The sequence below is a fragment of the Tiliqua scincoides genome, chromosome 3, assembly GCF_035046505.1.
Source record: "Tiliqua scincoides isolate rTilSci1 chromosome 3, rTilSci1.hap2, whole genome shotgun sequence".
Lineage (NCBI taxonomy): Eukaryota > Metazoa > Chordata > Lepidosauria > Squamata > Scincidae > Tiliqua > Tiliqua scincoides.
The window spans coordinates 5,651,173-5,676,265 of NC_089823.1; the positions used below are offsets into that span (position 1 = coordinate 5,651,173).

General features: G+C 47.5%; 1 protein-coding gene across 1 annotated transcript in view; it reads left to right on the plus strand.

Moving 5' to 3' along the window:
• Positions 1-6,016: 6,016 nt before the first annotated feature.
• The window catches only part of MAP6 (microtubule associated protein 6), a 39,990-nt gene continuing 20,913 nt past the window's right edge, over positions 6,017-25,093 (plus strand). Inside the window, exon 1 of the mRNA XM_066622327.1 lies at positions 6,017-6,825. Coding sequence (XP_066478424.1) covers positions 6,017-6,825 — 809 coding nt within the window. The remainder of the gene's footprint in view (positions 6,826-25,093) is intronic.

Genomic DNA, 25,093 nt, shown 5'->3' on the forward strand with positions numbered 1-25,093 from the left:
ATTGAACAAAATAGGACTACTAGACCTGGTTAGGATTGTGTCCATTGTCTTTCTCCATGCCATGAGAATCTGCCAGTCAGTCCTCTGGGTAAGAAGGCACAGATGCAGGGGCTGGTTTGAGAAGATGGTGACCCTTGGTCCTGGTAATCAGAAAATGACTTGGATTTTTGATTGTTTGCAGGGCTGAGAGTTTAAAAGTTTGTCCTTTTGTTTGGAATTCACAACATCTGAAATTCCAGAAGTTCAGATCTGGGTCCTGTGGTGGATTCCTGAGAAGGACAGTAGGGAAGCAGCTACGTCTCCACTTACTGCATTTCTGACAACCCAACCAGAATGAAATCAGACAATCACCACCACCCCCCAGCCAATGCAGTTGCACCAATGGAGCATGTACTGCACCAGTGGAGCTCCCAGTAGCCTTGGGGAGGTGGATTGAGGCTAGGAAGGGAGCTAGGATATTGGTGAAGCTGCTGCTGCCTGCCCTTTTCCAGCCTCAACAAATCATCCTCGTTCGGTTTTCCCGCCCCCCTGCCCTCCCCCATAGCTTTTTAGTGACACCAGGGCATGTGGGTTCACCACTGCCACATGGCCACCACCACTCATTGTTTCCAACATGGCCCGGTTGCCTACAAAAGCGTGTCTTGCTCATAAAAGAAGCCCATAAGCTGGGGAAATAGCCCTCTCTCATGGTTGCTTCCCCAGTACTTGATAGATCAGTGATTTTCAACGTGATTCTTCTCATGGCACATTGACCTCAAGGTCTTCGCCTCTTGAGATGTTACTTCTAGCTTCCAGGGAGACTCTTTCAGGTTCTGCAGCTCTGTTCCTAGGGCAACTGTCCATCGCTCGTGCTCGAAGAGGGTCAGACAATTTGTTACTTCAGACAGTTGCTCTGGAAACAAAGCCACAGAACCTGGCAGAGTTTTTCAGCTATTTTCAACCCGTGTGCTCTGAACACTTGCGGCACACCTGTGAACTTTCATGGCACACCAATTTGCCATGGCATACTAGTAGAAAATCTCCGTGCTAAACAGTCCAGTGCTCAGTGATGACACCCTGTGATGATCCCCTGACGATCACATCATTTCTGCCTTGCCCTGGGGAGAAGAGAAGCTGAAGAAGAAGGGATTCTGTGCCTGGGGGCACTGCAGAAGTATGCTGGGTTCACATGTCCTTTGAGGAGATGGTGGAGGACAGAGGGTGGCCTCTGCATATGTATGCCCGAGGTAGACTGATTTCTACCACAGTGTCCTTCCCACTCCCTAACACATCTCGTACCCAGTGGCACAAGGACTATCTAAGATGACACGGCATTTTCTCTCCGAGGGTGACTGCACTTTTCACACCTATGGGCCATGTAGCTAAGGAGTATTTTGCCTTCTTTGATAGCAAAAGGCTGACACCAGCAAAGTGGAAGTGAAGCAACAGTCATTGTTCTGATAACAGGCTGCTTATGCCACAACACAAAGTCTGAAGGTTCAGAAATCTGTGTGGTACCATTCAGGCATCCTCTGTTGGCAGTTCAGCATGGGTGCAGGATTCCCAGGATGGTGTCGTGGTTCAGGAGTTGGACTTAGACCTGGAAGATCCAGGTTCAAATTCCTGCTCAGACATGAAGCTTCCTAGGTGACCTAGGACCGGTCACTCTCAACCTCACCTACCTCACAGGTGAGGACAAAAGGGAGGAACTATGTACACAACCCTGAGCTCCTTGGAGGAAGGGCAGTATAAACATGTGGAAAATAAATAAATAATGACGGTGGAAGGGACTGATACAACTGTATATATTTCCCCTGTTTACCCCTATTTGCCTTGGTTCCCTTCTCCCTCCTCCCTCCCACTGCTTCCTTTGGGTCAATTATGGGATTCTGAGCCCCTGGTCTTTTGCCCTCTGTCTAAGTGACCTTGATAGATGCTACAACCAGACACAAACTTACGAAAAACCATCTGGTCTGCTTCTTCATTGCCCCCTTTCCCCCAGTCCAAACCCCATAAGTGTTTCCGGTTTTCATCCTTGTCGGAGAGCGTTCTAATCCCTGAATCAATTCAGTCGTCTGTCATTTTCTGCATCTTTTCAAATGCCTTGCTGGGATCGTTCACGTGACACAAACAGAATTGTACACCTTAAGAACATAAGCACAGCCCCACTGGATCAGGCCATAGGCACATCTAGTCCAGCTTCCTGTATCTCACAGCGGCCCAACAAATGCCCCAGGGAGCGCACCAGATAACAAGAAACCTCATCCTGGTGCCCTCCCTTGCATCTGGCATTCTGACATAATTCACCTTATTCACCCCAAGCCCATATTTACCCCATATTGATTCACACCAACTATGTATATGGCACAAAGTGGTCAGTCTTCCAGGGGGAAGACTTATTGGAGTTCTAGCATTTTCACAAAATAAATCTCTTCTTGCTTCTCCATTTCCTAAAGAAAATGTGGCGTGGGTGGGTTTGGGTGTGAGTGGGAAGGGGCTTGTGCTGCTCCAGTCTAGACAGCATTGGCTTTTAAGGTGGCATTGCAGTCTTCCGAGCTCTCCCTCCCTCCCTCTCCTTCTTGTTGGAAACGCCTGTGAAAGATCCCATGTTCAGGAATAGAAAACAACCAAGCTTGGCCACCCCACCACAAATGCACAGCTCTAGAGGCCTCGCTGGGATTTTATTGATTTCAAAAGCCCCTGCATTGTAATAGCCTCTGACCCACCTTTCAGATTTCTAAATGGGCACATCATGGTGGATTAAGGGCTCAAGGATTCATTCATTCATTCATTCATTCATTATGCTCTCTGTTCCTTCATTCCTCCCCACCAGCACTCTTCATTTTAGTCTTTCCAAGTGTGGGTTGTCCAGGGATCTGTCCAAAGATTTTTAGTCCTGAAAATGTCTGCCTGCGAAAGACAGAATGGCTCTGATTCGGGGTGCTGTCCAGCATTGAGAGAGAGAGAGAGAGAGAGAGAGAGAGAGAGAGAGAGAGAGAGAGAGAGAAATGTATAGAAAAAAGAGTAATGGCAGAGGGTGTGCTAAGAGATAATTTGGCAAGTGGATCTGGTAGTGGGGGGGGAATGTTTTGAGCAAAAGCATGAGGAAAAAAATTAAAACAGGCAAGACCAGTTCCATGCTTGTTCATATGTGTGCAAGACAGATATGGAGGCCCTTAATGAGTGGAAGATCTATATCTATCTCCTAGATATCCACTTCAGACTAAACCCCTGCATCTAACCTGGATCAGGTCTCTGCCTGCCCCTCTCCCACTTGTTAGAAGGGGGCCATTTTCATCCTGATGTTTGCACTCTGGTCTCAGCCTCGAGGCATGCAACAGTGATGTTGACCCAGAAAACACAATGGTGTTCAAATTAATTCTCTGGATGCCAGGGAAATGAATCTGGATTATTGCTGGAGCCCAGGGGTGGTTGCTGGGCGCTCTGGGGCAAAGCCCTCTCATTGGGCTCCCGTGCCACCCGAGGTGCTCCTGGGGACCTTGTACCCCATCCTCCATCTTCTTCCTGCACTCTGTCCATGCAAGGAAGGAGACTTTGGTGTGAGCTGCAACTACGGATAGGAGAAAGAGGAGAGTTGGGGGCCAACCCATTCCGGTCAATGCGTGGAGTGGCCCAGAGACATCACCTAATGTTATTTGATCCAGGTACAAATGATTTAAGCCACTGTTTTGAGGAGGAAAAATGGCACTCTCACTGCAAAAGAAAAAGAAAATTTATTTATTTATTCATCTATTAGATTTGTATTCTGCCTTTCTCCCCGAAGGGCACCCAAGGCCCCTAACAATCAAGTTAAAATGCAAGGCCACAGATGAACATTAAAAATACAAAACACTTAAAAAGAACTAAAACAAGATAATTCTTTACCCAGATATTTAACAAGATATTTCTTTACCCAGCATGTAATTAGTATGTGGAACTCCTTGCCACAGGATGTGGTGATGGCATCCGGCCTCGATGACTTTCAAAGGGGATTGGACAGATTTCTGGAGAAAAAGTCCATCACAGGTTACAAACCGTGACGGGTATGTGCAAGGTCCTGATTTTAGAAGTAGGCTACTCCAGAATGCCAGGTAGATAGGAGGGCACCAGGATGCAGGTCCCTTATTGTCTTGTGTGCTCCCTGGGGCATTTGGTGGGCCACTGCGAGTTGCAGGAAGCTGGACTAAATGTGCCCTAGGCCTGATCCAGCAGGGCTCTTCTTAGGTTCCTATTTAATTAGTCTGTGGAACTCCTTGCCACAGGATGTAGTGATCCTAGAAGACTTTCAAAGGGGTTTGTACAGATTTCTGGAGGAAAAGTCCATCACAGCTTACAAGCCCTAATGGGCTCGTGCCATCTCCTGATTTTAGAAGTAGGCAATATCTCTGAATGCCAGTTGCAAGGGAGGGCACCAGGATGCAGGTCTCTGGTTGTCCTGTGTGCTCCTGGAGGCAGCTGGAGGGCCACTGTGAGATGCAGGAAGCCGGACTAGATGGGCTTATGGCCTGATCCAGCAGCAGGGCTCTTCTGATGTTCTTCTGTTCCAAGAAGAACCATCCAGGGGCAAACACTCCTGCACAGTGGCACTGCTTGACCACGAAAGCACCAGAACCATGTGCTGAGAGCCACATGGCCTCGTGCACCAGTGGCGTAGCCGGAGGGGGGGCGAGGCACTAAGTTTTGAAGGGAGCATGCAGGCTCCTCACTCAGGACTCCTGGCTGCAGGGGCGTAGCTGGGGGGGCAAAGCACTAAGTTTTTCAGGGAGCCTGGTGCAAGCCCCCCTCTGGCTACGCCCCTGCAGCCAGGAATCCTGGGCGAGGAGCCTGCGTGCTCTTCCCCAGACTCAGCTGCAACTGCGCCCCCCGCCCTCCATCCCTCGCTGGTATGGCTGGAAAGGGTTAATCGGTGGTGCCTCCCCCCTCCTCCCCCCCCGGCGCTTGCGTGCTGACGGAGGCAGGTGATCCGACCGCATCGCCCCCCCTCCGGCCCGCCCCTTCAGCATCCTTGGCTGGGAGCGCCGCTGGGCGGGGTCCTGTTTTCTCCGCAGCAGCCGCGATGGTGCCGGCCTCCCGGGCTCTTGTCGGGTGAGGAGGAGGAGGAGAGCCTTCGTCAGCACCGTCCATCATCATCACCACCACCACCACCCAGAGGACCCGCCAGCTGCAGCCGGCGGCCCAGAGAGGAGCGCAGGCAGAGCGACCCAGAGAGGTGGGGCTGCAAGGCCAGAGCCCCCTCCCCGATCCGCCCCACGGCCCCGATCCCCTTCCCCAGCCGGGCCCGAGCCTCCCTCTTCTCAGCCACTTGACCCTGGTCAGCCTCCTCCAGCAGAGACCGAGAGACCCCTCTTCCTTCGACCACCCTTCGCTGGCGATCTTCTCTGAGCCTGGCTCCCTGCCTTCTCCCATCCTGAGTCACCCTGACCCCATTGGGGGGACTTAGGGCTCTATTAAGCCTCGGGGGGGGCAAGATCCTCATTTGGGGGACTTAGGACTCTGTTAAGCCTGGGGGGGCAAGATCCTCATTGGGGGGACTTAGGACACTCCAAGGGGGGCACGATCCTCATTGGGGGAACTTAGGACTCTATTAAGCCTGGGGGGGGCAAGATCCTCATTGGGGGGACTTAGGACACTCCAAGGGGGGCACGATCCTCATTGGGGGGACTTAGGACTCTATTAAGCCTGGGGGGGCAAGATCCTCATTGGGGGGACTTAGGACACTCCAAGGGGGGCACGATCCTCATTTGGGGGCCTTAGGACACTATTAAACCTCCTAGGTGGGGCATGGTCCTTCCCCCCTCTTCCTGTGTAGATTTTTCTGGTCCAATTTAAACAAAAAAAAAAAACCCTTTCCAGTAGCAGCCAGGGTTGGATCAGATTGATTTTAATCTCCTTTTTGTGGGTTTGGCTCTGCAGAAGGGCCCGGCCTATCATGTAAGTGGAGGTCAGGAGTCCTTGGTGGGTTCATTGTCTGTGGAGAGGAGGGGGAGACAGGTGCTTAACAGTGGAGGAAGGGGAAGGGCTGGGCCAGGCCGACAAGATGGCCTGGCCGTGCATCACCCGGGCCTGCTGCATCGCCCGCTTCTGGAACCAGCTGGACAAGGCAGACATCGCAGTGCCTTTGGTCTTCACCAAGTACTCGGAGGCCACCGATATCCCAGGGACTCAGGTGGTCCTGCAGCAGCAGCAGCCACGCCCGTCCTCTGCCATCGAGATCCAGCCTGCTGGCCTTCCCAGCGACTTCGAGGCAATTGCCAGGGCAACCGCTACTGCTGCGGACCATGCACCCACGGCGTCAGGAGGGCACCACAAACCTGGACAGGCTCCATCAAAAGACCAGCCTATGGCCGACTCAGTCATGCGCCAGGACTACAAGCACTGGAAGCCGCAGAAGCTGGAGCCCAGCTGCAAGCCGAAAAGTGAGTACCATCCGTCAGAAACGCCCTTTGAGACAGAGAGTCAGTACCAGAAGGATTTCCGTCCTTGGCCCATCCCCAAGAGAGGGGACCATCCTTGGATCCCAAAGCAGATGCCCATCCCTCCTGTAGAGCTGAGCAAGGGATCCCAGGAGAGATCTGGCAGTCAGGAGAGGAGGAGGAAGGCTCAGGTGAGCCAAGAGAAGGAGGAGCCAAGGAAAGAGGTCGAGACCAAAGCCTCCAGGCCTGAAGAAGGAAGAACAAAGATCAAGAAGAAGGTCCATCTGACCGAGGATGGGGGTCAGCAGCAGCCCCAACAGCAGCCAGAGTCCTCCGTGCCACTAGAAGGCAGCAAGGGGCGAGCGGCCGTGGATGCTCTCAACCGGCAGATCAAAGAGGAAGTAACAGCAAGGGTGAGCACATCCTCCTACAGGTGAGAACCCAGAACATGTTTCCTAAGCAGCAGCGGGACCTCCTGCTTAGCGATGCTCTTTTTTTCTAGCCTCCTGGCTGTCCACCCCTTCAGAAATGGCCCTCTCGTGAGACAAAAGGAGAGGTGGCTACCTCAGTAAGCCACGCAAGGGACCTTATGGGAGTGACAGACAGATCTGAGCTCCTGGGTGGGATCCGCGAGGAAGCACAAGCCTCAGTAAAACGAGATGGAGAGGCCGTGGCTGGGTGGCAGAGCACCAGGGATGTTCAGTGGGTGGGGAGGCAGGTGAGGCAGAGCCTCCCCACTGGAGTCCTTCAAAAAGCACTGCCGCCGTGTAAGACGCATAAGCGCTCATGACACACGAGCTCTGCGTGTGGATTGTGAGTGCTTGCACGTCTCACAGGGCAGCAATGCTTTTCGAAGGACTCCGGTGGGGAGGCTCTGCCTCACCTTCGTCCCCACCCGCTGCACGTCCCTGCTGGAGAGAGCTGCTGTTAGTCAGTGCTGATAGTACTGAGCTAGATGGACCAAGGATCTGGCACAGGAGGAGGCAAATTTCCATGTTCCTGCCCACCCTGGCTGCCAGTGGCTTTCCCTGGACTTTGCCCAGCTATTTGAGAACCTGAAGTGTCTTGTAGGGCTGAAGAAGTCTTACTTCATTCATTGTTTGAGCTTAATGTTATTAATTGGACCAATCAACTTTGCATAAATTTGCATATGAGTAAACTGATAGTTCTGGTGGGGAAAAGCATACTTTCTTTTGGTGTGATAAACTCCCTCACCTTGGAAAAGGTGCTTCTTCAAAGAATGTGGCGTTAATGCATGAAATTTGTTGCCCCAAAATATACTGATGGTCACTAGTTTAGAGGGCATTATTAAAAGGACTGGAAAAAACGTGATGGTTGATCAATGGCCATTAGCCCTGATTGCTAAATGGAACTGCCATATTTGGAGTACCAGATGTTGGGTGAATCCTCACAGGATGTCACTGGTCCTGTCTTGCTTTTGAGCTTCCCTGGTTGGCTCTGACTGGAAACGGAATCCTGAATTAGATCGACAAATGTGGCAGCTTTATCACACTTACATTAGGATCAGTGGCATAGCTAGAGGGGTGCAAAGCGCTAAGTTTTGCAGGGAGCCTCATCACCCTGTGCAAGCAGCTCCTGTCCCTCCCCTTCAGAGCCTCCATTTTGCTCCAGCCACCCAGAATGGCTCCAAAGGGGAGGGGCAGAAGCTGCCTACATTATGTGAAGAGGCTCCCTGCAAAACTTAGTGCTTTACTCCACTGGTTAGGACTTTCTGCTTCTAAAGCTCAGACTCTAAGGGTCAAATTGGACATGACATTTTTTTCAATTCTGTTTTAATACCAGTCACAAAGGGTTAACCCTGCCCCAGATACAGTGGTCTTGAAGAAACTTGCCTCCCTCTTGCTATTTTGCCCAAGAAAGAAAACTGCCATTGACACCAATAACAGCTTTTCCCCTATGGCAAATCACAGTTTGGGGGAGGGGTAAGGATTAAACCCTCCACCCACAACATGGACCTGATTCTGATCCTCCCTCCACAGCTGCTTTAAAAACAAACAAACAAAAAAAGGTGGAAAGATAATAAACTGTTTTAAATGTCCTGTCTTGTTTGACCCTGGTACTGAATGATCCACCCTTTCCTTAAGCTCTCTCCACCACTGCATTGGTCTTGGTCTTTTCCATATCCTGACCTTCCTAGTAGGAAGCCACCTTATCTTGAATCAAACCTTTGACCCATCTTGGTCTGTGCTGTCCATGCTAACAGCGTCTCCCAAGATTTCAGACAAGAATCCCAGCCCTACTTGGGAGTGTAACACCAAGTATATCAAGCTGGCCACTCTCAATTCCTTCCCCTGCTTGTTGGCATCCTTCAGTCTTGGAAGACTATGGGATCGCGCTCTGAATGATGGTTCTGGAACAGAGCGTCCTCTCCAGTGCACGAAGCTTGGGTAAAGTAGGTATGGAGGATAGGCTGTTACCCATGCAGCAAATCCCCTCTCCACGTCGCTGAAATGGTCCAATGGAAAGGCAGAGGCCAATACGGTTGGTTCCAGCGGCGTTGCAGGAGTTGCCAGAGCATGACTGTATACAGCCGCAAACTGCCTCAGGGACTCCGGCTCCAGATTTTGCCGCGAGGTTGACTCCTGAAGCCTCTTCCATAACTGGATGTAGCCACAAGGCAGTGGAGGTTTGGGATCAGAATTTTCCTTCTCTCAGATGAGCTGCCTTCCCAGGCTGACAAGTCCCATCTACCCGGTGGCTGTTTAGTCGCCTCTTAGACAAGTACAGCCAAACCGAGGGCCTATTCTTATCCCCAGCCCCCAGGGGTTTTCCCCTCCTTATGTAGTAGCTAACTGAGCCGCCTCTTTATTTTCTCAGCCTTTCTCAGCACTCTTGCCTGATGTCATTTTTGCTGACTTAGGCCCATTCCTATCCAATTTTCCAGTGCTGATGCAGCCATGCCAATGGGGCAGGCACTGCATCGTGAGGTGGGGGGGAGGGGGCCAATCATGAAGGCCTCCCCAAGATAAGGGAGCATTTATTGCCTTATCTTGAGGCTGCATTGTGGCTGCATTGGCACTGGAAAGTTGGATAGTATGGGGCTCGCAGTTGTGATTTTAAATTTGTTTTAATAGTTTAAGGATGATCTTATTAATATGACCATTTGCATCAGTTGGTATCTTTTGGAAAGGTAATCCACCCTCATTATAGACTTCCTTTTCTATAAGAGAAGGGTGGTCTAAAAGCTTTTATCAATAAACAGATGCTCCCCAATTCCCCATCTCACTGGTGTTCATTCCTGTTTCAGTTACCTTTCAGTCTCCTTCCTCAGCCTTGCATCACATCACACCACTGCTGTGACATGTGGTGGGTAGACAGAAGGCAAATATGTTGCAGATACAGATGTTGGTTTAATGCAAAGGGTGTGACTTGAGAACCATAAGTCGCTACACTATTGTCGTGCCCATCTAGTTATGTAGGAATAAAGATATTGCCCTAGATCTACCGTGGCTAGAACATTTTTTAAAAGCCTTGTTGAATCAGGCCAGCATGCTGTTTCCCATGACCGTGGGGAGTGCAGGAGCAGGAGATGAAGGCAATAGCTCTCTCCTGCCATTGCTTCCAAGCCAGTGCAATAAGGAGTGCACAGGGTTCCCAGCCTTTTCCCCTTCCAGGTACTACTTTTCCATCTAGACTTGCCTTACCGAGACCCTTGCTCCTGCCTTCCAGCAGAATGGCACTTATCTCAAGTGTTGCTACTGGACTTGACTTGATCCTCTCTTAACCATCTCTTATCCCTTTTGTCCTTTGGTTGTACTCAGGAGAGTTGGTTGGCAGCAGCCATTCTTCAGAGAACTTGATAGGTGTTCTTAGTATCTTGCTGATACTTATGGATCAATGTAATGTCTAAAAGACCAATACAGGTTCAGATGCAAGTTGTGCTTAATTAAAAGGGACAGGGGCAAATCACATGGCTTTCTTTTTTTCCTGCTAGCCTGCCTTGAGTTCCATGATGGAAGAAAGGCAGGATATAATGAAGCAAAGAGAGACAGAATGGCTAGCAGCATTGAGGTCCTTCTGTAGCAAGGCGTGGGTAGCATTCAGCAGCCTTCAGAAGATAGATGGGTGGGGACCAGAGACAGAGTAGTGTCCAAATGATCTTTCCAGGTAAAGACCTTCCTGTTCGCTCGCCATTTGACTACTCCCATCTTTCTGCTGCTTAATGTTAACTGCCCTTACAAGGTTTTGCTACCTATTGGCAGCAGGGACCAAAAAGATGGAAGAAGCCAGAAAAAGACAGTGGTGTTGAAGATATTGCCTCAGAGTCCTGGGTGAATGAATGAAGAGTCTTTACCTGGCACTGGGAAACCTCAGGTGAGCCTCCCTTGTGAGATGATTCTAAAGCCGACATGATACCTGCCTTTCATGGGTTCCCAACCCGTTAAGGTCTGAAGAAGCTCACAGAGGGTTCTCTCCCTTTAATTTATTTCATTTATACCCCACCTTTTTTCCAGTGCAGACACCAGGGTTTTGTGACACATGGTAGAACACCAGTACATGGAGTTCCTGATAAGTCACTCATCCAGGCACCAATCAGACCTTGATCAGCTTAGCTTCCACATTACCTGGATTATATACCCTTGGACCAATTTCATTCATTTATTTAAAATATTTGTATCCCACCTTTCTGCTCACACTCAAGGTAGTGTACAGCATCTTAAAGTAACCTGAAGAAAACCCTTTGAACAGCAACCCAAAATCCAAAACAGAGCAACAAAGCATGGTACTAAAGTAGCAGAGATCAAATGTAATCACATCAAATCCATGGCAGCAAAAGAAGCTCGGCTCAGTTGCAAGGGCTAAAATCAGATGCCGTTGGAATGCAGGTAGAGAGAGAAGCCAGTTTGATTTCAAAAGGCAAGGAGTTTCACATGCAGGGTGCCTCACCAGAGAAGTGCCCCTCACTCATGTGTCACTGCCAGCCAAGCTTCTACTGTCAGAGGAACCTACATGTAACCAGCGCATGGATAATTGTAAGCAAGTCTGACTGATCCAAGAAAAATACAGTCGACTCAGCAACCTAAGGTGGATAAACCTAAGCAACTCCAGGTCACAGCTACCGCCTGGGCATTGTCTCATCAAATATATGCTCTAGAGGGCTTATGTCGACCACAGACTAATTAGCCTCCCTCCCTTCCCCAAAAGTGGCTCTAGCTCTGTAGAAAGTACCACCAACAGAATGGCTTGCCTGTCTGAACTCCAGAAATCCCTCCCTGCTCCAGGTGTACTCTCCTTCCTCCAGGTGCTGCTTTTATCCCTGAGGGCCCTGGTGTTAATCCCATGCTTCCCAGACCTGTCAGAGCAAGGGCCCACTGTTGACACCACACCCTATCTTGCCAAGGGATCTTGCATGTTTCCACTACAGGCATCCAGGAAAAGTTCAGGTTTAGTAGAAGCCCTGAACTGCTACCCTGATCCTTCAAGGAAAGTGCAACCCCATCCAAGCACAAGTTGACAAACCATAGCCTGAATCAAAGGTCTCTGATAAATAGCACCTCTGCCTAGATTGGGCTTCATTTCAACCTGTTTAAGGATTCTTACCTGTTTAACAAGCCACCATGGTGCTCAGTGGAGACTTTGCCCAAATATTAAAATAGAACAATGCAAATAATTAAAATAAAGGTACAGTGAATTTTTGTTTCGAGGTTTCTCCTATTTTTAAGAATGTTTTTAATAGTGTTTTTTTTTTAATGTGTTGTGAACCACCACGTGGGAGGGGTATGAAAAAAAACACCAGTAATGGTCTAGGGAAGATAACTGAACTGTGCGATTGTATAGTAAGGCATGCTTGAGATCCAGGCTATGTAGCAGGATGAAGTGAACCACTGTAAGCCACAAATGGTGGGGCCAGTTGTCAGAGGCAGTCTAGCAGTTCTAGTGGCACTGCCCCCCGCCCCAAGGAAGGGGGAGAGATTTGTGAGGAGGAAGGATTCGGGGGGGGGTTGATTTTAACAAAGGGGAAGAGAGAGAAGGGAGTCTGTTTCGGGGCAGTAATGTTATCCCTTGACCCTGCCTGAGATAATGTCCCTTCAGTTTGTTCCACCAAATAGTTTCTAAAGCATGCCCTGAGTTCTGTATGAAAGGACAGTTTGTTGATGTGTTGCTTAGGCCACAGTGGCTATTCTATTAAAAGGGCCTTACATTTAAGGACCAAGATGGTAATTTCTTTCCCTCCTCCAGTCCACTCCCATTTTAAATATAGAAGAGGAGCAAAGTTTAAAGGTTGATTTCCACATGTTTTCAAGGATAGACTTGAGGCTTCAGTGTACACTGAAATTTGCAAAATGGGAACACTCATGTGTTTGCAAACACAGGCCACTCTCAGGAGGAAGCTGTGATCCACTGCCACCAGTAGAGTAGCTGCAGGGGGAAGCTCACTAAGTATTGCAGGCACCACAGTGTGCCGTGTGAGCAGCCCCTCCCACTTGCCATCTGAGCCATTCTGGGCAAGGACTGTTTACATGGCACATTGTGGCACATGCAATCCTTAGCACCCCCCATAGCTATGCTACTAACTGCCACTCATTATCTAGTTTCAGGGTTTGCCCCTGCATCAAATGTGAAAAAGGCCCTGTCTAGTTTGCATGCTTGTGTTACCAGAGTTTGTTTTAGCTGTTGATGATCCGGAGTTTATTTTTTCCCTGTCACCAACCACCCCTGTTTATATGGATAGGAAAACCCAGCCTGTCTAGAGCCACACCTTTCTGCTTCCAGCAGCTGTACTGGTCCATGCAAAGAAAATTTGCACCTTTAGTAAAATAATCTCTTGATTCAGACCAGCTCTGATGTTCACAACTGGGTGCATGTGGACTTTCAAGTTTTTTTGGCTTCTGTGTTTAGGGGATTAAAAAGTCTTGTTTTGCTTTTCCAGCTGCTCGGTTTGGCCTCACAATCAAATGTGAAATGATTTTTTTTTCACTGGTAAGCTTGATAGGATTCTCTCCTTAGAAAGATGCATAAGATTCTAGTCTTAAATTTGCTAAAGAGATTTCTTTCCTTCCTGTCTTCAAAACATGAAGCAGCTTACAACACATAAATAAAAATATCCTAAGACCAGAAATCCACGCATAAGTTAATAGCAGCATCAAAATCACATGCTTGAATTTTAGTGAGCCATTACCAGGAAAGACAGTGTTGGGCTAGATGGGTCACAGTGGTCCAGCGAAACATGCATGGAAGAGCAATGGCTGAGGAAGGTACCCAACTGGCAGACTGGTGTATGTCAAGAGCAGGGATGTCCAAACTTTTTGGCAGGAGGGCCACATTCTGACACTGTGTCAGAGGCCAGGAAAAAAAAAAAAAAGAATTAATCTACATTTCAAATTTGAATAGATTTACATAAATGAATTTATTATAGATGGAACTTATATGAATGAATGAAGGTCTTGCAATAGCTCAAGGCCTATAAAAGGTCTTGCACAAAGCAAGGTCAGCCTTTCCTTTGCTGCCAGTGCTGCATCACAGGTGTGAAACAGCAAGCCGTGGAGGAAGCCTTCGTCCCACAGCTCACGTGAGAGGTTGAAGAGTTGGCTGTCATGCTGAGAGCAGTTGCAACAGGCCAGTGTGGGCTCCAGCAAGTGTCCAGAGGGCCAGAGGCTCATTGGAGACTGGGGGCTCCTTGAGGGCCAGATTGGGAGTCTTCGAAAGCCGCAAGTGGCCCCAGGGCCAGGGTTTGGGCACCCCTGGTCAAGGGTATCCTCTCTTTTGTATGACACTTGCATGCTTTTGCAGTGCAGAGACACAAGGGACTTGAGGTCTGATGCAAGGAGACTGCAAGGGTAATGACAAAGGGGAGGCGGGCCTGAGTAAAGTAATATGATACATTTGGGGGCAAAAAAATTAGTAGAAATGGGAGTCAGCCATTTGGCTTTAGTGGAACTGTGACCCTCCCCTTGGGTAGCTGGGAATACTTTCTCAGTGGGACTGATTTACAGGTGATTGTGCAGGGATTGGCTGCCTGTCTATGTGTCTGGCTTTACAGCCTGAAGCCCATAATGAGTGTTGCCAATTGCAGACATAAGAGGAAAGTACCTAATGTGCTGTCACTGATTTTAAATGCTGTAATGCAGTGTTTCTTAAACTGTGGGTCGGGACCCACTAAGTGGGTTGCAGACCAGTTTCAGGTGGGTCCCCATTCATGTCAATATTTTATTTTTAATATATTAGACTTGATAATACTATGGGATTTGACTGCATTTGCGGAAATGTTACAGACTTGTACTTTTAACAAGCTGCTATGTATTTTCTTTTAACAATGATAGTAAATGGGACTTACTCCTGGGTTAGTGTGGGTAGGATTGCAGCCTATGATTGTTAAAAAATTTCTTGCTTGATGATGTCACTTCCGGTCATGACATCACTTCTGGTGAGTCTTGACAGATTCTCATTCTAAAAAGTGGGTCCCAGTGCTAAATATGTGAGAACCACTGTCATAATGCATTTGCAGCTGTTTTCCCAAATGTATTTTCCTTTTAAATTCTTACCTTCTTCACTTATTTTCTGCAAGGCTCAAACTTTGCCAGGCTGTTATCTAAAAACCAGGCTGTTATCTAAAAAGTCATTTTAGGTATGGTAAGCTCTTTGTTTTAGAGGCAGGCTGCTTCTGATTGGCAGATGCAGGGGAGGGCACCAGAACAAAGGTTGTGTCTGTTGTCGTGTGCTCCCTCCATCATTTGGTGGGCCACTGTGAGATACAGGAAGCTGGACTAGATGGGCCTGTGGCCTGATCCAGTGGGGCTGTTCTTATGACGTTGGACTGGCTGGGGTGATACGTAAAAATCCACTGATTGGCACCACGCATGTCAAGAAATCTTTGCCTGAATGGCAAAGAATTTTTGTGTTTACTGGCTGTTATTGAAACTCTCAGGAGCTGGTTTTGCTGCTCAGATATGGATCATCTAGAGCAGGGATGTCCAAAGTTTTTGGCAGGAGGGCCACACTGTCTCTCTGACACTGTCTCAGGGGCCGGGGGGGGGGGAGAATTAATTTACATTTAAAATTTGAATAAGTTTACATAAGTTTACATAAATGAATATATTAAAGATGAACTTATATGAATGAATGATGGTCTTGCAATAGCTCAAGGCCTATAAAAGGCCTTGCACAAAGCAAGACTGGCCTTTCCTTTGCTGCCACTACTGCATCACAGACGTGAAACAGCAAGCAGTGGAGGGAGCCCTCATTCCACAGCTAACACGAGAGGTTGAACAGTTGCGCTCATGCTTAGAGCAGTTGTGTGGGCCAGTGTGGGCTCCAACAAATCTCTGGAGAGCCAGAGGCTCATTGGAGACTGGGGGCTCCCTGAGGGCCGCATTGAGAGGCCTTGAGGGCTGCAAGTGGCCCCAGTGCTGGGTTTGGGCACCCCTGATCTAGAGCAGTGGTTCTCAAACTTTTAGCACTGGGACCCACTTTTTTGAATGAGAATCTGTCAGGATCCACCAGAAGTGATGTCATGACTGGAAGTGACATAATCAAGCAGGAAAATTTTTAACAATCCTAGGCTGCAGTCTTACCCACACTTACCCAGGAGTAAGTCCCATTGACTATCATTGTTAAAAGCATATACAGAGTAGCTTGTTAAAAGTACAGATCTGTAACATTTCCCCAATGCAGTCACATGCCATCAAGTCTATTAAAAATAAAATATTGAAATGAATGGGGGCCCACCTGAAATCAGCTTGCGACCCACCTAGTGGGTTCTGACCCACAGTTTGAGAAACACTGATCTAGAGATTTACCTGGAGTTTCTGATCTACTGTCTGCCTGTCCATCCCTGCTCTGGTCCACATGTGTGTCCATTAATAGATTTTACCAATACTTGTAGTAGATTCCATATCTGGGCTTGGGGAGAGATGCTGGGATGGTGTTTTACCAGAAACAGCTACCAGAAAACAGCAGGCATCTGTCTTCAACAAGTGCAAGTTGTGATTTGGAGCCTTGCACACCAATACTGGGATATGGCAGGGAGAAGAGACACAAGCAAGATTTAGCCAGAGCATTAAATATTCAATCACAAGCTATATTTGCCTTGTTTGAAGAGCTCATCTCTTTGAACGCATTCACTGCCCTCTGACAAGGATACAGTGGCTGCCAGGTTGTTAGGGTTCTGAAATGCGCCTTGAGAATTGTTATCTGGAGATTAGCCAGACAAGGCTAATACTAAGGGAAAGGACATTTATCTGGGATGCTGGAGACCTGCACTTTGGAAACATGGAGACTCACAGAACTGCAATCTCGGGGAAAAAGAGAACATGTGAATAATTGCACCCAAGTGCAGAATCTCAATGATTGCAGCTACATAGGCAGAGGTACCTGGATACAGTTTTGTGTGCAATACCTGGGTACTCTTTTGTCTAAAAGAGTATTTGTCAGTCATGTATCATCATGTTGGCAACCTTCAGTCTCGAAAGACTCTGGTATTGTGCTCTGAAAGGTGGTTCTGGCAACAGCGTCTAGTGTGGCTGAAAAGGCCGATTCGGGAGTGACAATCCCTTCCACACCGGGAGCAAGTGCAGTCTGTCCCTGGTTTGTCTCCCTGGCTATGGGCCTTCCTTCTTTGCCTCTTAGCCTCAGACTGTTGGCCAAGTGTCTCTTCAAACTGGGAAAGGCCATGCTGCACAGCCTGCCTCCAAGTGGGACGCTCAGAGGCCAGGGTTTCCCACCTGTTGAGGTCCACTCCTAAGGCCTTCAGATCCCTCTTGCAGATGTCCTTATATCGCATTTTGTATGACAAAAGAGTATTTGTCAGTCATGTATAAAGTACACCATACTAGTACAAGCGGCTAAAAAGACCAATTAGCCAGAAATTGAGGGAACTTCAGCAGTGGATCTGAGGGACAACATCCTTCAAAAACAGACAAGGATGTTTGTGCTGGGCACAGAGAAACATTGCTTGGGTATTGTGTGGGTTTACCAGAGCCTTCAATTATTTAATTAATTAATTTCTTATGGTAGCCCCGCAGATCTCTCATGTCATGCCAGTGTGCCCCAAGACAGAGTTCAGGAATTCCTGATTATCTAACCAGGTTACCTAACCAAGGCCATTCACACAGTGCCAAGAGACCTCACATTTTGTAACAAACAAGCCCATATTCTGCCTGCAGAACAGACAGCCATTATTCATGCTTTGTATACAATGGTTCAACCTGCAAGCAGAATCTTGACTTTATTCATTTTAATTGGGCTGGCTGCAACATTTAATCAATTAATTGTCTGGAGTTATTCATTTTTTTTAATTGAAGGGCCAAAGGACTGATCCAATTGATCAGGCAATTGATCAGGCTGCAGCATGCAATTTTAATGCAAGTATTGTACTTGCAAAGCTGCAGAAAGCAAGCACCATTGTAAAAGAGATATTCCCCCTTCTCACACCAGACACCTAAAACAGTGTCCATGGTGATGATTGCAGGCATCACCTGCAGACAAGGGGAATTTGCCTTCTGTTTCTTAATAATTGCTTTTACTCATATGCAAATGAATGCAACCCAGTGATTAATCAATCCGTTAAAACTTGTACAATTAATCAACTGTCTTTAATGGGAGCATAGACTTATTTAATAGGGTGCCAGTCCTGCTATTTTAAAAAAGTCTACATTCTGCTTGAAGACTGGCTTAGTTAAGAACATAACATAAGAATCCATTACGGGGTACAAGCCATGATGTGTATGCGCAACCTCCTGATTTTAGAAATGGGTTATGTCAGAATGCCAGATGCAAGGGAGGGCACCAGGATGCAGGTCTCTTGTTATCTGGTGTGCTCCCTGGGACATTTGGTGGGCAGCTGTTTGATACAGGAAGCTGGACTAGATGGGCCTATGGCCTGAGCCAGCGGGGCTGTTCTTATGTTCTTAACTACAATTCCCAGAATGCCTTGCAGGTCTCTTGTTATCTGGTGTGCTCCCTGGGGCATTTGGTGGGCCGCTGTGAGATACAGGAAGCTGGACTAGATGGGCCTATGGCCTGAGCCAGCGGGGCTGTTCTTATGTTCTTAACTACAATTCCCAGAATGCCTTGCAGGTCTCTTGTTATCTGGTGTGCTCCCTGGGACATTTGGTGGGCAGCTGTTTGATACAGGAAGCTGGACTAGATGGGCCTATGGCCTGAGCCAGCGGGGCTGTTCTTATGTTCTTAACTACAATTCCCAGAATGCCTTGCAGGTCTCTTGTTATCTGGTGTGCTCCCTGGGGCATTTGGTGGGCCGCTGTGAGATACAGGAAGCTGGACTAGGTGGGCCTATGGCCTGATCCTGTTCTTATGTTCAAAGGCAGATCTCTTTGGATGGCAAAATACCGTCCTCTGGCTCAACTCCCTACTTGCACGTGGTTTGGTCAAAGGAAAAAAGCAGAGCCTGCAACTGACATGCTCTTCCAGGGAGATGCTGACATCAGCAGATAACCTGCTGAATTGTTGCCATAATATTTATAGGTATAAGGAGGTGAGGGGTGGAGTAGAGTGGGATAGATGGCAAGAGAGAGGGAAAGGCCTTAATAACTCTAGATCAAGAAACGCCATCAGGATAATTTGAATTGCATCCATCAATCACCAGGCACTTTCTATTAAAATTATAATTGCTTGAAGCTACCCTGTGACCCCCGACAGGAAAAGAAGCATGGGATCTCAAGGTCACTGCAGACAAAAATCAAACAGATAGCCTTCGAAATAGGAGGGCTCATCACAGCTGAAACTGAAGTTGTCCAAAGACTGGGTACACAATGAATAAGATTCATCTTGTAAATTGATAGATTGTGTATAGCCACTTCGAGATTAAAAAGTACTGTAGGAATAACCAAGATTACTGCACAAGAAAGGCTTTTCAAGTACTTCAATCATTGGGATCAGTACTGATTTCAAAGTAGAATACCAAAGGAGCTCTTGTGGTTGATGGGGAAGGGACAGAAATGCATTCCTCAGGTTCTTATTTGAGGGGAAACTCACCCAAAGAAGAGTCAGGCAGTCAGTGGCGTAGCTAGAGGGGGTCCAAAGCACTAAGTTCTGCAGATTCCCTGCAAAACTCACTACTTTGCACCCCTCTAGCTACACCACTACAGACAGCACCTTACTTTGGAGACCTTAATTCTTCAAAGCAATTGCCTTCTGGAGGACATCTCTGCCTCTGTTCAAAGTGGAAAGCATGGCAGGTCTGAGAGAGGATGGGGGGGACTCAAAATCAAGGTTTGGCAGGGAAACCCATTAATAATAATGAGCTCCAAAGTTGACTAGTTTTTGTGAGTCTGTGTGGCATTTGTGACTTCTTGTCCCAGCAGCTCAGATTTGGCTTCATAGAGTCAAGAAGCTTCTAATTAACCTATTTCATGGACTGTATGTTTATTTGCTTGTTCTGCAAGCCACTGACACATAATTTGCACCCCCGCACTCACAAAGCACCAAAACTGTTATTAATTCTTCCTCCTCCAGGTCTGGGATCTTAGTATGCGGGAGGCTCAGTTAGTGGGAAAGAGCCAAAGGAAAAGGATGGTGAAGGAATAGTCACTATCTTAGTGAGCAACTATGTTGTAATGACTTCATACAAGACATAAAAACAGTACAGACTCATTTACTCAGCAGTTGTCTGCATTCAGACCACCAAATGTGGCCTGCAGATATGTGAACCAGCCGTAATCTCTTCCCCCTTCCCTCCTGCTTTTAAGGGGGGCTTTATAGAACACCCTCTACTCTAATGAAACCACAGGAATCCAAACTCAATTGTGGTTTGGTCAATTGTGGTTTGGTCTGTCTGCCCATATCAAGATTCACACTGTGGTTTAAAATCCTGGTTTTGGAGGTTCACGCAAACCATGATTTGCAAGCTTGAATGTCACTGTGAACTGAGGAGTGGACAAACTGTAGTGCTTGCCCCTTCCCAGAATTCTAAATTTACAGAAGATGCTAAATTTAAATGCTAAATCTTCTACTTTTAAATGTTTTTGGCAGACACGCATTATTATGAGGGCAGCTTCTGACCTGAAGCCTGCTCTCCCACCTCAAACACTAATAATAGGGGGGGAAAATGCAGCCTGGAAGGACTGCCTTGAATCTGGTCTGGTTTCTCTTCCAAGGGATGTCTGTCTAGACTGGGGCTTTCTGAACTGTTATTACATGGACAAATCCAAGTCCTTACAGGTGAGTTCTAAAATGCATAATATCAATACTGTACTCTGTAATGCAGTCAATCACCCTGGATAGCTCTGTGGGGCTCTATGAATGGATCTTCCAGAAGCCACACATGCCAGAAGTCACAACAACATCCTGTGGCAAAGAGTTCCATAGGCTGAGCAAGTGACGAATGGAGAAGAACTTCCATTTGGACACCATTCTACCAAATGGTGTAATTAAGTTTTCATACTGTACTCAAACAAAAGTCCCACTGACTTCAACAGCTCTTGGTTCCTCGGAAATGTACTTAGGAATGGGATCTTAATCAAAGCATATGTCCCTGCAAATGAGGCTGGAACGGGTTAAAAGAGATGGTACTTGAAAAGCATTCTTTACATGAATTATCTTTCCAGTTAAAGAAAATATAAATATATTGCAGAACTAGGATGTGTTAAAAGCTGCACTTAATGTATCTTCCCTATTTGGCATCTAGCCATGCACTGCCTCTGAACTGCCATAGAAGGCAATTTCCCAGCCCCTTTGCTGACTTGTGCACTGCAACTCAGACTGTGTGCCAGAGAAGCACTTTTGAAGATTGGATTGTCCGGCAGACAGCGCTGTGTGTGTTCTATCCTGCCATGATCAAACCACCCAATAGCTCTCTTCTCATGAAATTCTCCCAACTTTCAATCAATGCCAGGAGGACCCAGAACCATGCCCCCTGATGTTACTATGCCTCCTGGCCATGTGCTCAGTGCCTGAGTGTTTGACATTACGGGTTACAAGCCATGATGTGCATGTGCAACCTCCTGATTTTAGACATAGGCTATGTCAGATGCAGGGGAGGGCACCAGGATGCAGGTCTCTTGTTATTTGGTGTGCTCCCTGGGGCTGTGAGATACAGGAAGCTGGACTAGATGGGCCCTTGGCCTGATCTAGTGGGGCTCTTAAGAACATAAGAACAGCCCCACTGGATCAGGCCATAGGCCCATCTAGTCCAGCTTCCTGTATCTCACAGTGGCCCACCAAATGCCCCAGGGAGCACACCAGATAACAAGAGACCTGCATCCTGGTGCCCTCCCTTGCATCTGACATAGCCCATTTCTAAAATCAGGAGGTCGCACATACACATCATGGCTTGTAACCCGTAATGGATTTTTCCTCCAGAAAGTTGTCCAATCCCCTTTTAAAGGCAGGTAGCCAAGATGCCATCACCACATGCTGTGGCAAGGAGTTCCACAGACTAACCACAAGCTGAGTAAAGAAATATTTTCTTTTGTCTGTCCTAACCCTCCCAACACTCAATTTTAGTGACTGTCCCCTGGTTCTGGTGTTATGTGAGAGTTTAAGGAACATCTCTCTATCCACTCTGTCCTTCCCATGCACAATTTTGTACGTCTCAATCATGTCCCCCCTCAGGCACCTCTTTTCTAGGCTGAAGAGGCCCAAACGCCGTGGCCTTTCCTCATAAGGAAGGCCCCAGCCCAGTAATCATCTTAGTCACTCTCTTTTGCACCTTTTCCATTTCCACCATGTCCTTTTTGAGATGTGGCGACCAGAACTGGACGCAATACTCCAGGTGTGGCCTTGCCATCGATTTGTACAACGGCATTATAATATTGGCTGTTTTGTTCTCAATACCTTTTCAAATGATCCCAAGCATAGAATTGGCCTTCTTCACTGCCGCCGCACATTGGGTCGACACTTTCATTGACCTGTCCACAGACCTTTGCAGTCTTTCAAACAAAAATGGCTTGCAGCTCTCAAAGTGCATGCATCTTTAGCAACCATTCTTAGGTCACAATCCTATGTGTGTCTACTCAGAAGTAACTCCTATTGTGTTCAATGGGGCTTACTCCCAGGAGAGTTTGGATAGGATTGCAGCCTTAGTAACATTGCAAAGATTCTGAAGCACCCCATACCTTCCAACGAGTCTTGAGTACTTATTCTCTATATTCCAATGCTGTAAGACTTGGTGATGGCCAGTAGCTTATGTTTGGAAACCAACTGGGGTTCTGATGTGGAGCAGTTGCACACTCAAACACAAGCAGCTTCTAGTTCACGTATATTTCTTCAATCTTTAATTAACGAGCAATTGCCTGGTGTGCAGTCAGCATACCTGACATGCAGGTCAGCTGTGCAGGAATTCACACTGTTACAAAGACGCGTGGTGTTTTGATACATTCACAGCAATGAAGACCAGCAACTGTCACCATTTTCATTGAATACACCTATGATTATGCGATAGTCATGTGCACAGAGTGGTGAGCTTGCTAAAATTAATATGCATATGCAGTATTTAATTTTCGATTTCCCAGTATTGATGAGCCCAAAACTTGTTCGTGTCATCAAAACACAGCAATACATCATCCCTACCTCAGTACTGCTCATTATAAAGTCCTGATTGGGCTTAGCTTAGTGCATTATAAGGACACGACTAGTTCAATGCCAAAATCATAATGCAAGTTTCAAGCACGTTCCTAAGTAGCAACACCTTTAGCCGACAACAGGTGTGTCTTTTTCCAGTTTGTAACAAGAAAATGGTTACTCAGTGATTTAATGGGTTTTATAATGTTTTTAAAAAGTTTGCAGCATTCAATAAAAGATACATCCAATCCATCTCAGGACCACTAATGACTAACAGTACTCTGGGTTTCTCTGATGCTTAGCTGATTAGGCAGATTTGTGGAGGACAATCTATCAGGGGCCATTAATCTTGATGGCTGCATGAAGCCTCCATGTTCAATGGCCACAGACCTCTGGCTACAAGTCACTGGGGTGCAAGGGCAGAGGTGGGCTCTTGCCTTTCCTTTGAGGGCTTCTGACTGTCCATTGTGAACAGCAGGATGTTGTCCTGGATGGGCCTTTGGGTTGACTCAGCTGTGCTCTTCTGGCAGTTGTCAGCTGGTCAGCTGGGACCTTTGACCTTGACACTGGATGTGGTGCGAGTGGGGGCTAAAACCCCACCAGTTGTTGGGTAGGGAAAAACTATTGATGGTGGGACTTAAGGAGCCCTGTGGTGTTGCTTCTAGCAGCTACCCATTTCCGCTCAGAAGTTCCCTCGTTCCCATGTAATGTTCTCACGTTGCTCTGATGGGGGCTTCTGGGGCTGCCATGTTGATTTTTTACCCTGAAGCTGCTTAGAGAGCCACATAAAAATAAGCATTTTGGTGGCGCAAGGCCAGATTAGGGTTGGGCCAAAAGTTTAGGATATTTTTTACTGTGGGAAACGCTACGAGGAATTGTGCCTCTTCAGGACTTGTTTTGGGACAATGACAGGCCAGGCTGCCGTGTGCAAGGGAGCTGGGCTGGCTGCCCCCTTTAAAACAAACCTCAGCAGGCAGTAATTCTTAAAGAGATCCTTGGAAGTGACATTTCACCCAGCCTTGAAAGACAGAGTGGCTGGCTTAAAAACAAAAACCCTGAAGGAGGGTCTTCGCACAAACACCAGCTGTGACCTTGCCAGCGCCCACCAATTGCTGCCTCCACTTCCAGCCACCAAACCCGTTTATAGCGGGCCTTTAATTAAGAGGCAGCCTTCCCGTCAGGCCACCTGCTCCCCTACACTCAGCTTGTCCTGCAGACTCCCTTGAGATCCCCGGAGGCAGCTGCTTGGCAAGGGACTCCATTAGCTGTTTAGGAACTGGGTGCTTGATTCTTTCCCATAAAATCCTCATCAGTGAGTAGGAGACAGTGTCTGAATGATGAAGCCATCAGCATTATCCTGTCCAGAGATGCTGACCTCTATGTTTGATCACAGCCTGGTCTGCGTGTGCAGAATACCTGTCAGTCTTGTTGAATATGCAAACTATGCATTGTTTTGTTGCTCCCCTTTTTAGTGAGAAATATCAGGATCCCTCATACCGCAGCTAGGGCTCAGCAGCTTGCCTAAGGCTATTGCTGGAATTCGTTGGTGGGGTGAGATTTCAACCAGGAAAGACCTGGTTCATAGCTTAGTATCGTCACTGCTGTGCTACACCAGATACTGGGGTCAAACCACAGCAGAAGACCAGCTCCAACATGCCTTCTTGTGAGTGCCCCAAGGCATCTGGTTGGCCACAGCTGAACAAAGATTGCTGGGCTAGTTGGCCTTTGGCTTGATCTAGAAGGGCAATTCCTAAAGTGTTTTATTATTAATGCTAATTATTATTTAGAAGATGCATAACCTACTTTTCACTCAAAGAAGGGTACGAAATTTAACAGCACAGCATAGCATCAGTGTACAGAATGAGAAGGACAGATAAAAAACAAGGAGAGCAGGAACTAAGTTTATCAAGTTAGCTAACAAAGTTAGCGTTGTGTACCTGCTGAAATAACACATGAACTGCCCACTCAAAAGAGCCAAGCTCAGCTCCGGGCTCTGTTGTTGTCAGAGAGTTGGCTGGAGAGTTTGGGTGCCCTCAGCACACAAGCTTGTGCAGTAGTGAGGCTGCCAAGACATTCTCCAGGCATTCATTTTTTTGTTAATTTTATTTTCAATCTTCTGCCCCAGCGTCTGTGGGATGCTCAAGGCAGCCTGCAGACATAATAATAAAAGGAATTCTGACACTTCCAACAGCAACAGCTAACACAAATCTCAGTCCAGAGGT